This window comes from Hippopotamus amphibius, chromosome 9 (genome assembly GCF_030028045.1).
Source record: "Hippopotamus amphibius kiboko isolate mHipAmp2 chromosome 9, mHipAmp2.hap2, whole genome shotgun sequence".
In the NCBI taxonomy this organism is placed as follows: Eukaryota; Metazoa; Chordata; class Mammalia; order Artiodactyla; family Hippopotamidae; genus Hippopotamus; species Hippopotamus amphibius.
The window spans coordinates 143553123-143568250 of NC_080194.1; the positions used below are offsets into that span (position 1 = coordinate 143553123).

General features: G+C 65.6%; 1 protein-coding gene across 1 annotated transcript in view; it reads left to right on the plus strand.

Annotated features, from left to right (window-relative positions):
* C9H7orf50 (chromosome 9 C7orf50 homolog) overlaps nucleotides 1–15128 on the plus strand; it is an 86665-nt gene that overhangs the window by 69983 nt on the left and 1554 nt on the right. Inside the window, exons 3-4 of the mRNA XM_057748956.1 lie at nucleotides 10367–10527; nucleotides 14125–14206. Coding sequence (XP_057604939.1) covers nucleotides 10367–10527; nucleotides 14125–14206 — 243 coding nt within the window. The remainder of the gene's footprint in view (nucleotides 1–10366; nucleotides 10528–14124; nucleotides 14207–15128) is intronic.

The following is a 15128-nucleotide window of genomic DNA, read 5'->3' on the forward strand; positions in this document are numbered from 1 at the left end:
GCCGCGCGGAGCGGGGAGGGACGCGCGTGGGGGGCGTCCTGGCCTGGCCAGCTGTTTTCGGGCCCGTAGGCGGCGCGGCCTCCGGGCGGCCCCGCGCGCTCGCGTCCGGCGGGGGCGCGGGGCCGCCCTCCCGCCCCAGCGGCTGCGGCCCGGCCGGGCCCTGGCCCCCGACGGCCGCGTCCGCGCTGTGCCCGGGCGCGCAGGTGTCTGGCCCCGGCGCCCGGGCCGCAGACGTCGCTGGGGAAGGACAGTGCGGGGCCCGCTGGGTTCACGCGGGCTGAGCGTCCCCGGAGGGCGTGTGCAGCATTGGGGCTTTTTGCTGTGAGGGCAGCGGCGTGCACGCTGCGGGCACCCTGGCGCCGCGGGCCGGCCTCCGGCTTGGCGGGGAGAGAGGCCTTTGTGGGGGCGTCTGTGCTCCAAACCCCGAGCCTGATTTTCCTTCGGGCGGCGGCGTGGGCGTGGCCGGGTCGGGAAGGGCTGTCCGCGGGCTGTTCGGACGGCGCTGCGGTCGTGCCTGCCGTGCGCTCCGCGTTCTCGCTGCACTCGCGGTTCCTGTCGCGCTTAACGTTCCGCGCAGCTCTGCCCGCCCTGGCTGGCCGCCTGCCGGAACTGCAGGTCCCGGTTAAACTCAACATGCAGCCTGGATTCCGACGGCCGCACGTGTCCCTCCCGTGGGGAGGAGGTGGGCGTGGCCGGGCCTGCAGAGCCGGGCAGCTTCTCTGAACCCACGGAGCTTCTGACCTTTGACTTCTGATCACTCGGGCCGTCGCAGTTAGGCTGTGGACTGTGCAGAGCACAGCTGGGCCCCAAGCCTGTTGGCCTCCTGGTAGCAAAAGGGAGGGTTGTAAGTCATCCTCGTGCCTGAAGCAAGAAGGGCCCACAGGCTGGTCCTGCACGTGGACATCAAAGCTCCTACAAAGGACAGCCGGCGGAGGCCTGATTGCTCCCTGGATGTGGGTGAGATCAACCCAGAAGCTTAGCGGAGATCCTGGGAAGCAGCGAGAGCTGGCGGGCCTTGGGATCTGGGGGGCCAGGGAGACCTGTGCTCCCTGTGCAGCTGGGAGGGGTTGTGGGGTCCTCCTGGCCCAGGCCTGTGTCCTGTGCCTGCTGGGGGGAGACCTTGGGGCTGTGAAGGTTCCAGGGGGCAGTGGGGAAGAGGAGGAGACAGCCTCTTCCCGGACTCGTCCTGTCCTCAGAAGGCCTTAACGACTGGGTGTGAAGGAGCCAGGCTCCCGCTAAAAGTCAGCCACCGAAAGCCACGCTCCCGTGAATGCCTGGTGAGAAGAATCGCTGGACCCCCCACCCCCACCCCCCGCCGGCTCATGGGGGAGCAGGGCAGCTTCTCTGGAAGTGGAAATGCTGCCAGAGGCGTAGGAGATCGCACGGCCTTCTTCTCAGCGTCGTCCCTGGGGGCTGGAAATCTCCTGGATGGAATGTGCTGCATCTTCTCTGTGCTGCTCCTCTGCGGTGTGTCCTGGGGGCTCATCTGAGACCTCGGTGGCCCTGAGCTCCGTGTGCCCCACCTCGGCAGCCCGGGAGCACGTGGGCCTGTTGTGCCGGGGGCCAGGCCTGCACGCTGAAGCCCCCCAGCCTCTGGGGCGCCCATGTTACACCTGAGCCAGGTGCTCCTCACCCCCCCACCTCCTGTCGCTGTCCACAGCATCCGCCCCACAGGCCTGTGTCAGCTCAGCCACAGCTCATGTCCCCCAAGGCAGTAGGCACAGGCTTGTCCCACAGGATGCCCTGGTAGGGGAGGTACTGGGTGGGACCAGGTTCCCCATGTCCAGGCCCTGGGCCTCGGGAGACGGTGCTGGCCTGTTCTGCACCTGCTGGTTGATCAGGTGGGGGAGGAGTGTGTTTACATTTTTTGCCACGTCTGCCATTGGGATCTCCTTTGACCACAAGTCCCTGGTGGGGGGGTTTCTGCCCATGGCTTCTCCCCAGATCACAGCCTCTGGAGAGAGCCGAGGGACACTGCCCCGTCCCCCCGCCTGCTCCCCACCCCCCGCCCTCCAAAGCTCTAGCCTGGCTTTGCTCCATTGTCCGTCCAATGGCAGGAATGGATGGATGGCCTGTGAAATGGTAAACTGAGTAAAGTAGCAGATTGAAGTATCTCAGGACTTTATGTTTCCAGAAACCTAATCCGATCTTTGTAAACACAGTTCTTGTCTGAGGGCAGTCAGACCAGGCCTTCTGCTATCCTCAGGCTGCAGGGGCCCTGCCCCCGCCCTCATCTTGCGGGTGTGGGGCTTGCAGAGAGGCTGTCCTTGCTGGTCGGAACCCCTGTCCAGGGGGGACGAGAAGTTGGTTACAGCACAGCCTTGGGAGAGTCAGGGGTCCTGCTATCATGGAGGCTAAGCCGGGGCCCTTGAGAGCACTTTGTAGGGCTGGTCCTCTCCTCCCTGGCTCTGGCACCCTGATCTGTGTAGCTTTGTCTTCTGGCTTTTCCAGTGCACCTTGGCACGTAGCAGACTTTCATTTTAATCCTTGGGTCACAAGAGGAGCAGAATAAAAATTAAGTCTTCTGGTCACTGATGCCCCCAGCCCGCTGAGCACACAGCCATGCCCAGAGCCTGTGTTCTGAAGCTGGTCTGTGACAAGGGCCAATGTCTCCATCCCAGGTGGGGGCCAGGTCCTGCTGGCAGCCAAGGCCACAGAGTTTGAAAGGGTCATGTGGACGACCCTCCCCAGAGCCCTGGCCTGTCTGCGAGGGCCGCCTGTGCTGGGGCAGTGCCAAGACCCCACCCCTTGAGACCCTCACCTCTCCCTCTAACCTAGGAGCCGGGCTCCAGCAGGACTCCTGTGCGTGTGTTTTTGGGAAGAGGGTCTGGTGGGCTCATCATACCGTCCGAGGCCCATGCAGAAGGGGCCCGGGGTGATGTGCTGGGAGGGGAGAGACATGGGCCTGGGACGGGCTTGGAGGCCGGGTTCTTGTGAGAGGGTCTGTCTCGCCAGTGCAGGGACTGACTAGAATCCAGCATTTCCTCCTGCTGTGCACGTCGGCAGCAGATCACAGCGGTCCTGGGGAGGTGTGCAGGGCAGCCTTTCACGTACAGTGAGGGGACGTCTCTCTGTCACCCATGTGGGTCTGCCCTGGGTGCATTGATGAAACACGGAGGCAGTGTTTTGTGACCTGTGTCTGTTTGAGCATGCCCCGGTGCCCGTGTATCCTGGTTCACGCATTTGGAAATCTGGTCCCTGCAGCGTCTGGATGGAGGGGCCGTGCCCTGCTGCGAATGGCCGCTCCGCCCGGGGCAGCCGCCGTCCCTGTCCTCCAGGAGCTCACTTACCTCCGGCCGTGCGCTCCTGGAGGCCAGAGCCCGTGTCTGCCTCCACACCAGCACCAGCGCTGCCACCCCTGCAGGGCGCCGGCCCACCACCCCCGGCCCCTGGCGCTCACGTGGTTGATCAGAGCAGCCTCCTGTTGTGTGCATGCTTTCTGAAGGTGTTTGGAATTGTTTTAGGTGATTTATTTCTTTATTTTTGGCCATCCGGGATCACAGTTCCCTGACCAGGCGTTGAACCCAGGCCACAGCAATGAAAGCCCGGAATCCTAACCAGTCGGCCACCAGGGAACTGCCTGGAATTGTTTTAGTTTTAATCAGGGTGTTGCAAATAAAATGAAGAGAAATCATTGTTTATATTTCTGAATTAGCAGAGGTAGCTCAGTATCACGTGTTGGAGGAACGAGCTTTTAAAGAATTTTTAACAACTTGTAACTGAAATCTCAGTGTCTCCTGGGTGTTTCTGCTCTAGTTCTGCAGGGCAGCTGGGCGAAGACTGTGGTATCTGTGTTGCATTTCAGTTGCGTCTAGTTGTTTCAAAAACACAAAGTTTTATTAAAATATTGTAGGAAACACTCCCTCTTTTGTTCATTACTTTCAGAAAAGGAAAAAGTAATTGGCTACCGCGTGAGTTTTAATAATTGCGGTAATATTTCTGATTAAGGTTTAGTTTTCAAACTGGAGTGGTGTCTCCAAGGAGCTGCAGGCGGGCACTGGGCTTCCTGCCTGTGGACACCTGGCTTCAGAACCGGAAGGAAGAGGAGCCTGCGCGGCCTGGGGAGACGCCAAGTCTGGGACCAGCTTCCTCTTAGGTGCCCGTGCTTCCAGCCCAGAGCTCCGCTGACTTCCAGGAGACGAGACGGGGCTCCTGGGCTTGGCAGTTTTGGGGCAGAGACTGTGGTTAAGGATGCGTCTGCTGGGGCGGGGGTGTGCCTGGAGGGGCCCTGGGCTCTGACCCGCTCTGGAGAGTCGCCGTGCCCTTCGGGACGCTGTCCGGCCTGTGGACCGCTGAGCCGAGTGACCCGGGCCTTTGCCCTCCACGCCTCAGGGTCACTTTGACCCTAAACCCAGCCCTCGCACCAAGGTAAGGTCGCGCCTTACAGCGCATACCTGGTTCAGGCTCGTGCTTGGTAAGGATTTTTAGCGCACACTTTTCTAGTCCCCCAGTTCTGTGGAGTTGTGGGTTGGTAGGTTTTGCCTGGACAGAGTGGGTGAGTGAGGGGCTTGGGGGCAGAGGTGCTGCCCTGCAGCTGGCCGGCCGCCACCCCCAGCCTCAGCTGTCACCAGGCTGGCCGACAGCCCTGTCCCGTGCATCAGCGGTCAGCAAGGAACAGTCCCCCCCCCCCCCCCAAGTCCGACTCGAGGCACTCCCTGCACTGCTGGCTCCGGCCAAGCCCAGGCTCCTCGCCAAAGCGCCTCCGAGGCGGGGGAAGCTGGACCCCGGCACTGAGTATGATGCTCTTTAAAACAGGAGGCTTCCGGGGAGCACGTGGGTGACGGGCACTGCCCTCTCCCTGCCGTCAGGTAGGCCATCCCAAGCCTGCCCCCCACCCCGGGACACCCCTGGCTCTGCAGGTGTCGGGTCCCTCCCCTGAGAGCTGCTGGTGAGATCCTGAGGTGTGTCCCCACCCCCACCCCCACAGGGCGGGACTCGCAGTGAGGCCCTGGCGTCTGGGCCTGAGATCAGAGGCGGAGAGGCCGGCCCCTGCGCGGAGCCTGGGCAGCACAGCAGCGGCACCAGGCGATTCTGCTTCTCCTCCTCCTGAGCTGGCAGACTGGAGGGTCTGCAGGAAGGGGACCCCTGCTGGGGCTGCACTGCCCCCCGAAGCTGTGTGTGGTGTGACCCATCAGCATGAGGCAGCAGGGGCCCCCCAAACACGGCCCAGCTCAGGCCACCCCAGCGGAGCCTTCCTCAGCCCCTCCCCAGACCCGTGATCCCCAGCGTGGAGACGCAGACCCCCTTTGCCGTGCGTTGGGGCCTCTGGGCGAATCCGATTCAGAGCCCTGGGTGGGAGCCCCCGTGTGTGTGGTCTGGGAGGTCCTGGTGGTCTAGGCGCCCTGCACAGAGTGGGACCTGAGAGGCCCTGGGGGGACCACACTGACTGGGACGGGTCCCCAGGACTGTCTGTCCCCAAGTGCACACAGAACTCCAGAAAACCCCATCTGAAAGCCTGAGACGTGGTTGGGGTGCAGGGGGAACCCAGAGAAGAGAAAGCAACCAACCCATCCAGCAGACAGGCCCCCCAGCACCTTCCTGGGTCTGTGCTGGGCCCACCCCACCCTCCTGGGTCAGCCTCCTTCCATGGATGAAGACTGTCCCCTGAGGCTGGAGGGAAGGAAAAAAGTGGCTGGACGAGAAGCCGGTTTGTAACTGAGGACCCCTCACAAGGCCCGGTGGCCTCTTGAGCCTGACAGATGCAGCGTTGGCAGGACGCCTGCCCTCCCAGTGCCTCCTGATGGCCCCACACCCTCAGGCCGGGGACTGAGGCAGAGAGGTGCCAGGTGAGGGGTCCCGTGGTGGTCATGGTCCCACGGTGAGCGTCTTTCCACAGTGTCCTGTTTTTAACTGTGTTCCCGGCCCGTCTTCACTGAAGGAACACAGGACGAGCAGGGACTGAAGTCCAGTCTGGGTGCCAGCGGTCAGCGCCAGCCTTGCTCCGAGGGGTCTCGGGGTCACGGAGGGAGATGGGGACCCCTATGCATGTCTGCCGGTGCTTCAAGTACCTTGAAGTTGTGGGATCTCCCGAGCTCCCTGGGGTCCTCCTGCTGGGGAGGGGAGTGGGTTTGCACTTTCTGATGCCGGCTGGGGTGTGGCCAGCGATGCCGCCTGCCTCGGGGCGAGGGCAGAGGCTGTGGCTGGAGCACAAGGCCTGCTGGGGGTCCAGGCGCCCTGCCTGTGGACAGGGGCTGACGGGCCTCCTGGCCTGAGGGACTCGAACCTGTCCTCTGAGTTGGGGGCTTCTCTGCCTGGGCTGAGTCTGTGGAAACCTTTCCAGGTCAAGTTCATGCCATTTGTTCTCAGTGTCTCTTGCCCAGAGTCGCGGGGCAGGATCCTTTCTTCGCCCACTTGTTTTCTCTGTGTCGCCGTTCCTGTAAGAGGTCAGCGCAGTTCCTTTAGTTGTTTGTTTAGGGCGTTTACTGGGTATACTCGGTGCCTTTGTTGCCGAGAAGCTGGTAAGGATTTAGATGTTAAATGCACCTCTAACTGCACACATGCTGCCTTACTTAACCCGGCGCCTGCAGACGTTTGTGCCGTGGGTGCAGGTTGTGCCCGGGTCTCCAGGCTCCTCCAGGGCTCTCTGTGGTTCTGCACGGCCTGGAGAAGCCCCCACGGTCCTCCAGGGCCTTCCAGGGCTGTGGCTGGTCAGCTTGGCTGTACATCCTGCCCGAGGTCTTCCGTGCAGGTTGAGTTGTTTCTGTGCCTTTTGAAACATAACCCTAGAGATCTCTCGCTGGAGAAGGGAACACATTGCTGAGATTGAAGTCTCCGCCTCACTTCGTGCGAGGCCCCTGCCCCGTCTGCAGCGGCAGCATGCGTGGTGCCTCCTCGGAGGCCGCAGCGTCAGCCCTGCACGGCGGCGCTGCGTCGGGGAGACGGGCCACGAGAGCCGTCACGTTGACAGCGCTGAGCCTGCCCCAGGAGTGGGCCTGGCCTGCGGGGCGCACAGGGTGGACGCTGCGGAGAGTCCCGGGGCGACCGTGGTCCACAGGGCTTCCTGGGGGGTAAGGCTCCTCCTTCCCTGAGACTCAGTCCCCAGAAGGGCCCTCACCGGCCGCTGCTGTCGCCTGCTGCCCTCCTTCCAGACGGTCTCGGTGTCTTCATGGGCTCTCCCCACCAAGCAGTAGCAGCGCGAGGGGCGGGGCCCCCGGGCCTGAGCGTGTTCAGGAAGAGGACGCAGGTCCCGCAGGGGGCCGTCCCTGGGGCGCGGGCAGGTCTGCAGACCCGGGGGCTCAGAGGTGCCGGCATCCTCACCTGGGCCACACGGTGGTGCGTCCGGCCTGGGGAGCCCGTGCTGTTTACCTGGGATCACAAGCATCTGCCGTTCAGGAGAGGCCTGCGTTGTGGGTGGGAGTGTACGGTGGTACAGCCGGTATGGAGGCTCCTTAAAAAACTGCGCGTGGAGCTGCCATATGACCCAGCAGCCCCACTCCTGGGCACATACCCAGAGAAAACCGTCATCCAAAAAGACACATGCAGCCCCGTGTTCACTGCAGCACTGTTTACAGTAGCCAGGACATGGAAGCCATCTAAATGCCCATCAGCAGGTGAATGGCTAAAGAAGATGTGGCACATATATACGATGGAATATTACTCAGCCATAAAAAGGGACGAAATTGAGTTATTTGTGGTGAGGTGGACGGTCCTAGAGTCTGTCATACAGAGCGAAGTAAGAGAAAAACAAATACCGTATGCTGATACATGTATATGGAATCTAGAAAAATGCTACGGGTGAACCCAGTGACAGGGCAGGAGTAGAGATGCAGACGTAGAGGACGGACTTGAGGCCGTGGGTGGGGGGTTGGGGGAAGCTGGGACGAAGTGACAAATACACCAAATGTAAAACAGACGGCTCGCGGGAAGCCTCTGCAGAGCACAGGGAGGTCGGCTCGGTGCCTGGTGACAGCCGGGGGGGTGGGACGGGGAGGGTGGAGGCAGGCTCACGAGGGAGGGGGGTGGGGATGTATGTGTACACACAGCTGACTCACTTTGTCGTACAGCAGAAACTGACACCACGTTGTAAAGCAATCATACTCCAATAAAGATGTGAAGAAAAAAAAAAAAGTTCAGGAGAGGGACGTCCCTGGTGATCCAGTGGTTAAGAATCTGCCTTCCATTACAGGGGATGTGGGTTCGATCCCTGGCTGGGGAACGAAGATCCCACATGCCGCGGGGCAACTAAGCCCATGCACCGCAGCTAACGAGCTCTCACTCCACAGGGAGGAACCCGTGTGCCGCAGCTAAGACCTGGCACAGCCAAAAATAAATAAATACTTTAAAAAATAGAGCTCATCGTGAAAGTCCAATCAGCTTGGTGTTTGCCCGGGACCCCCAGCTCCCCCGGCTCCCACATCCCTGTGTGTCCTCCCCGCCCCTGGCCCCTGGGCCTCATGGCTCCAAACAGCTCCTCTCCGGGGCCACGGAGTGTGGGCTCCCACCACCGCCACATCGGGCACCACGGGCCACAGTGAGAGTGATTGAAAGAACCTCTTGTAGTTTCCAGAGTCCGTGCTTAATATAAGACCTAGGTCCTTGGCGCTGGACATTCTGGGAGAGACAGTTGGACCCTTCAGGTGTGCCCCCCCCCCGCCCCACCCCATGGGACCGCCAGGGTCCTTGTCCCCTCCCAGCCAGGCCCACGCGGGAGCCCTGGCCATGTCCCCCTCCAGCCTCCTTCCTGTGCCGTTCTGTGGGGACAGTGGCACCCAGGCATCACTGGGCCTGCAGAGCCCCCAGGCGCCCTCTGGGAGTGGGACTTGGCTGTCCCCTCTCGCGTGACCGGGCCGCCGCCAGCACCCCACCGGGTCAGAGTGGGGGGGCGGCAGGGGCCTGGCCCTGGGTCTGGAGCATGCTGCCACGTCCTGGTGACAGCGAGGGGCCGTCGGGGGTGCGCCCACCCTGGGGACAGATGCCTCCGACTTCCCCTGTCCCTTCCCAGACCTGCCCAACCTGCTGGCCTCCCTCGGGGGTCAGTGTTGGCCAGTCCCCAGCCCTGACCCTTCCCTGGGACTTAGAACCTGGTGGCCAGTGCGAAGCCCCTTACGTGGCTCAGAGGGGCAGGGCTGGCCAGCCGCTCTCAGTGCCAGCTTCTCCGTGAGCCAGGGCTGCGTCTCCCAGACCCCGTCACATCCCACTTGGGATTTGTGACGACGTGGAGGGACCGGGAGGGTGTCGTGCTGGAGTAAGTCAGACAGTGTGATTTCACCACGTGGAGCTGAAGCACAGGCAGGCAGACACGCAGATGGGACAGGGCGGTGGTTACCGGGGGAGGGGGCGGGGGCGAGTTAGAGGGTCTCCCCAGGGTGACAATGGAAATGGACGGTTCAGGGGTGGCGCGCAGAAGCAGAACTCCCGTGCCCGGAGCCCGTGTTGCTCCCGTGAAGAATACGCTGCTTTACAGGGCGGTTTCTACTTCCTGTCAGCGCCCGTCTGACTGTGACTGGTGTTGCTAATTTAGGTGTAGATGTGATTTTAAAACGGACACACACCCCTCGGGCAGCTGTGTGGTCAGAGCCCCTGCTGCCCATCCAGGCTCTTCCGGCCTGCTGCCCCTCCCCCTCCTGCCCCTCGCCCTCCCCCTCCCCCCTTCACTGCCCCCCTCCCCCTTCACTGTCCCCCTCCCCCTTCACTGTCCCCCCACCTCTCCCCCCTTCACTGCACAGCAGGGCGGGTGTGCATGCGGGCACGTGCAGGGCACCGCTCCTCTCCAGGAAAGGAGCCCCGAGCCCGTGTGGAGGCACCTCCTGGGCAGGTGGGCTGTGCGCCTCGTGTCAGGGCCGCCAGCCGCGCCCAGAGCCGCGCCGACGCTCCCGGGTGGGGGCGCGTCCCGGCCGGTGAAGGAGGAGGGGCTGGGGAGAGCAGCTCTCTTGTTCTAGAAGATGCTGGAGGGAGCGGGTGTGGGACGGGAACACAGAGGGGCTCAGGGATCGGCCTGTGTGAGGGCCTGCCTGCCGGGCGTGCGGGGAGGGCGCCCCGCTGTGCCCTGCTCCCCGGGGTGCGGGCCGCGCTGGAGGCCTTCCCGGAAGCCCCGGGGCCGCGGCTCCGGCCTGCATCACGGTGGACGGGCTGGTCCGGCGTCCGGGGAGGTGGGGAGCCCTCGGACTCCCCTCTTGTTCCGTCTGCCGGGGGGTGGGGCGTTGCATCGCAGGCCGGGCGCCTCCTCCTCGCTCAGCCCCAGAGAGACTCTCGCGCGTGCCTCCTGCGGCCCCTGGAGCCGGGGGTGGGGGGGTCCTTGTGGGCACGTGCGGCCCCCGCAGCATTTCCCCGGGGGTCCAGGGGCGAGGGGCCGGCGTGGGCCGCGGGGCGCGGGGAGCCCTGGCGCCCCCTCCGCCCGAAGCCCTCATGCCAGTCCCCTTGCTTCCAGGGAGCCGCGTCCCCAGGGGAGCAGAGGGTCCTGGAGAGGAAGCTGAAGAAGGAACGGAAGAAGGAGGCCCGGAGGCGGCTTCGGGAGGCGGGCGTTGCCGTGACCCAGAGCCCGGCGGCCAGGCGCTCGGGGGCCGCGCGGGCCCTGGACTACCTGTGCAGGTGAGCGGCCCCAGAGGGGCGGGGGGGTCACAGCCTCTGTGGCTGTGTCTGCGGGGCCGGGGGAGCCGCCGGGCCCCTCCCCGGGCGTCCGTCACTGCGCAGCGCGGCTTGAAGCCCCGGGGTCCAGGGGGACGGGTCCGCAGCTGCAGGCGCTTGGGCGAGGCCCCCCCCCGCGCCTGCGTCTGAGATCAGCAGCATGGGGGGGGGGTCGCCCACCAGCCTCGCGTCGTGTCGTGACAGCCTGACACGGCGGTGACCCTGCAGCTGCCTGGGCGGTGACGAAGGTGGCCTCTCATCGCACCGTCAGCCCTGTCCCCCCCGCCACCCCCGCCACCATCACCCGTCGCGCGCGCGCACACACACACACGCACACACACACGTCTCCCTCCAGAAACCTGTGCTCTTTCGTGGAACCCTCAAGATCCAGCCAAGGCCTGGGCTTGGCGGCTTGGAGGCTGGTTCAGAAAGCAGGCTTCAGGAACAGGGTTTCTGGGGGCCCAACGGGGGGTTCTGGAAGGACAGACGGGCCTGAGGACGTGTGCACGTGTGAACCCTGCCGTAGGCCAGGAAGGGCCCTGTGGAGACGGGGCATTCCAGAGCCCTGGCTTCTCGGAAGGAGGCGCTGCCCAGCGCCCAGGGCTCTGCGTGAAGCAGAATCTTCCGGATTCCTGGACCGGGCTGAGTGCCCAGTGAGTCAGCGGCACGGGCAGCCCAGGTTCGGGCCTAGCCACCCCCGCCGCCTTGCCCTCTGCTGTCTCGGGAGCCCAGGAGGCCGTGGCAAAGCACTGGACACTATCCCATGTCTCCGCCAAGCCAGGTCACCCCGCTGGGCCTGGGCAGGGCTCTCACGTGCTGGATGGACTGGGGCCTGCCACCCCCGGCCCCAGCCAGGCACAGAGGGGGACACAGGCCGTAAGCGGGACGGGTGCCCTGGGCAGTCTCGTGCCACGTGCTGGGCCTGCCTGAGCCGCAGGGAGCAGCCCGCCGTCTGCGCTGCCGGGGTCTCCGAGCGGCATCCCCTCCTTGTGGGGGCACGCTCCCGCTAGGATCTGCCCACCTCCTGTAGGAAACATGCCTTCGGCGCAGTGCTCCTCTTCTCACAGGAAAGCCGGATGCCCTCTCTTTCCCTGCAGGGACCACCCTTGGCTGGCCGACCGGGGCCACGTGGAATGGCCACGTGGAACCCAGGGGGCAGGGAGGCCCGGCCTGAGCACAGGTGGAGGGAGCCTCCCAGCAGCCTCGCCTGACCCTGGGCCCGGGCTGTTCTCTTGGGAGGCGGCGGGGGGGGACCAGTGGGACTGAGGCCCCTCAGTGACACCTGGTCCCGTGAAGGCACCTTCCACCTGCAGCGGAGATGATATTTTCCATGGTGACAAGAGCTGTGCAGAGCAGCCACGAGAGGCACCTGCAGGCCCTGCTCTCACTCAGAGGCCGGCTCTGAAGACTGTGGTCCTGGGGGGGAGTGGTGGGCCCCTCAGCAGCTCAGGGCCCCCCCAGGCTCCCCGTGGGACCAGACCCTGTGGGTGCTGTGGCTTCAGAGCAGCCGTCGCACCTGGGCCGGGCCCGGCGGGCAGCGCCCGTACCTACCTCTCGCCCTCGTCTGGCTGGTGAGAACATCCTTCGTCCTGACCCCACGGTGCTGAGAGCTGTGTCCTGGGCAGTACCCCTCGAGAGGGTCAGGTGCGGTCCTCGCCCCCCATGTGCCCTCCCTGCTGACCTCCGACCTCTTCCTCTGCTCGCCGAAGTCACGCAGGTGTTCCATCTGTGGGCACAGGTCGCTCCATCGTCGGTCACGTGCTCCTGGTGTGTCTGGGAGCCTTCTCTGTCCGTCCTGGCTTTCTGTGGGGCCCCCGGCCCGGTGCCCCTTACTCCCCGGGGGCCTGCAGCCCATCTGAAGCCGGTCCGCCGCTCGCAGACGTCCGAGCCGCTTCTGGGGCCCAGCTGACCACGGAGGGGCCGAGCCGACCCCGGTCGGAGCCCTGAGGTCAGGCAGGAGGCCGTGCTTTGGGCCGATGCCCAGCCCGTCGGCATCACCATTGCTGCAGTGAGGGAACCAGGCCCACGGGGCCCCAGGCCCGAGGTGGTCCCTCCCTCCCAAACCCTCTGGCCGCTCAGGAGGACCCCCGAGACCCTGGGGGGAGTGAGGTCTTCCAGGGCAGGTGAATGGGCCAGGGCGCGATGGGGGTGGAACCACAAGGCGGCTTGAACTGGGGCCAGGGGTGGGGGAGCGGGGGCGTCTTCTTTATTCTAAAGACTGGTGAACTGTAGAGAGAGCGAGAACCCTCCGGGATGAGGCCGCGAGCCTGCAGAGGAGCAGATGGGCGGGGCTGAGCCTGGGAGCACGGGCTCACGGGTGGCAGGGAGGCCCCGGGAGCACCCGCGGGCTTGCGGGGAAGGCGGCGCTGCGGACGTGGGCCCCAGGGAGGGCTGCGGGCCCCCCTCCTCCCCACCCCGTGCGTCTCCAGCCTCTTCTGTGTGACGGTGCCCCGTCTGGGAAGGAAACATCTCGAAGGGCCCGTCTCCACGCTCGCGGGCGGAGGGGGAGAGGTGGGTGTGCAGCCGAGAGGCAGCTGTTTGGCCGCCGACATCCGGGAGGGGTCCCGCGGGCGGCGGTGGGTGGCGGGTGGCTCCCTGGGCCCCCTCAGCGTCGGCCACACAGATGGCCCCGCTGGGGCGCGGACGCCCTAGCCTGCGGGCCCCCTCTCCCTGTCTTCCTCCCCTCCCCGCCCCGGCCGGGCCCTGTCGTGGGCGCCCAGCCTTCCCGGCTTCGCTGCTGAGTGCTGGAGCTGAGACCGCAGGCCCAGGCGGGGTGCTGGACCCCCGGGAGGACGGGAGCCGCCGCCCGGTGTGGCCCAGGCGGCTGCCAGGCGAAGTGCCCGTGGTCTCCAGGGCGCCTGTGGGCAGGGCCTGGGGGGCTGTGCCGTTACACGACACAGGGGGCTGCTTGTCCTCGGAGAACGTGCCGGGCGTGTTGGCATGGCACAGCCGTGCTGCCGCCCCGGTGCCCGCACGCTGCCCTGCCAGTCCCAGCGTTCGAGTCCCCCGGGCACGGGTCCCGGTGCGGCCGGCCTCCTCCTCCGCAGGCCCCTTCAGCCTGGGCTCCACCGGACCAGCTGGGCTCTGCCACCGTGTGCTCGTCACCTGAGGCCCCTGGGTGGTGACGTGCAGGCCGGGCCGCTGGGGCCTCCGCGTGGCGCTCGGGGTCAGGGCTCCTGCCCCCTCCCCGATGCCCGGCTCAGGGCCCACTCCTGCCATCCTGCACAGTTAACGTTTCCGGAAGAAGGACTGGATTTGTGACGTTCAGGGTGTCCACAGTAGAATTGTGGAACGATGGACATGCAGAGCCGGAAGCAAGTAGCCTTGTGCCCCCGGCCCTGCCATCCTGGCCCAGGGCCCCCAGCAGGCGCGCGGAGGTGAGGGTCCTCCCGGTGTGGACCCGAGCCCCCCTGCTGCCCTCGCACTGGGAGGGTCCTCTGCGTCCTCTGCAGATGCCCTGCCCCCCCCCCCCAGCCGAGGAAAAGCCACCCAGGCCAGGGGGTGCAGGCCTTCTGGCTCCTCCTGTCCAGGACCTGAGACGTCGTGTCCTTGCCTCCCCAGCTGGGCCCAGAAGCACGAGAACTGGAAGTTTCAGAAGACGAGACAGACCTGGTTGCTGCTGCACATGTATGACCGTGACCAGGTGGGTGCACGCTCGGGGGGGCGGGGGCGGGGGCGAGGTCGTGCACGCTCGGGGGGGCGGGGCGAGGTCCTTGCACACTGGGCGGGGAGCGAGGTCGTGTACACTCAAGAGGGTGGGGTCAGGTCTCGCCGTGACGGGGTGGGAAGGACCGGCTGGCAGGGCCTGGTCGGGCCACGCTGGCCTGGGGTCTTCGAGCCCCTCTGTGCGCGGCCGCCCCTCCAGCCGGGGGTGTGGGAAGGGCAGGCCCCTCGATCGCCGCCCCCTGCCCCGGCCGTCCTTCCCGTGGCCTGTCCGAGTGACGATTACGAGGACGCTCTGGAGCTCGTGGAGGCCCCGGGGGAGCACCCCGTCCCGCCCTTCGCTCTGCAGAGATGAAACCCGGGCTCAGAGGGAGGGACCCGCTCAGGGTCAGGCAGTCGGAACCCCTGCTGGGTTTGCCCAGTGGCGGGCTCCTCCACGGGGCTCCTCCACGGGGCTCCTCCACGGGGGTCCCGGCCACAGGAAGCTGCTGCCATTCCACGTGCTTTTGGAAGTCCTGCCCGGCCCCCCGCGCCGGCCCCCGCCCGTGGGTCCTGGGGGCGTGTGGATTCAAGGCTGAGACTGGGAGACGCCATCCCCCCAGACACTCCAGCGTGCTTCCTACACGTCGGGGCGTGCCACAGGACCACAGCCCAGCCCGAGTCAGGGCTCCACGTCACGTGGCCACCGCCAACTCCACGTTCTCAGTGCCGTCCTTGGGCGGGGCCCGTGGAGAACTGCACTCACCCGGTGCCTGCCCCTCCGTCTTCTCTGCCGTGAACGTCCCTCGTCTTCCCCTCGCGGCCCTGATGTGCTCACAGCGGGCAGGTGTGTGGCCAGCGTGGTTGCGCGGGCCCCGCCCAGACTCAGGCGGAAGTGCCTGTGTTCGTCCTGGTAGCCCGTC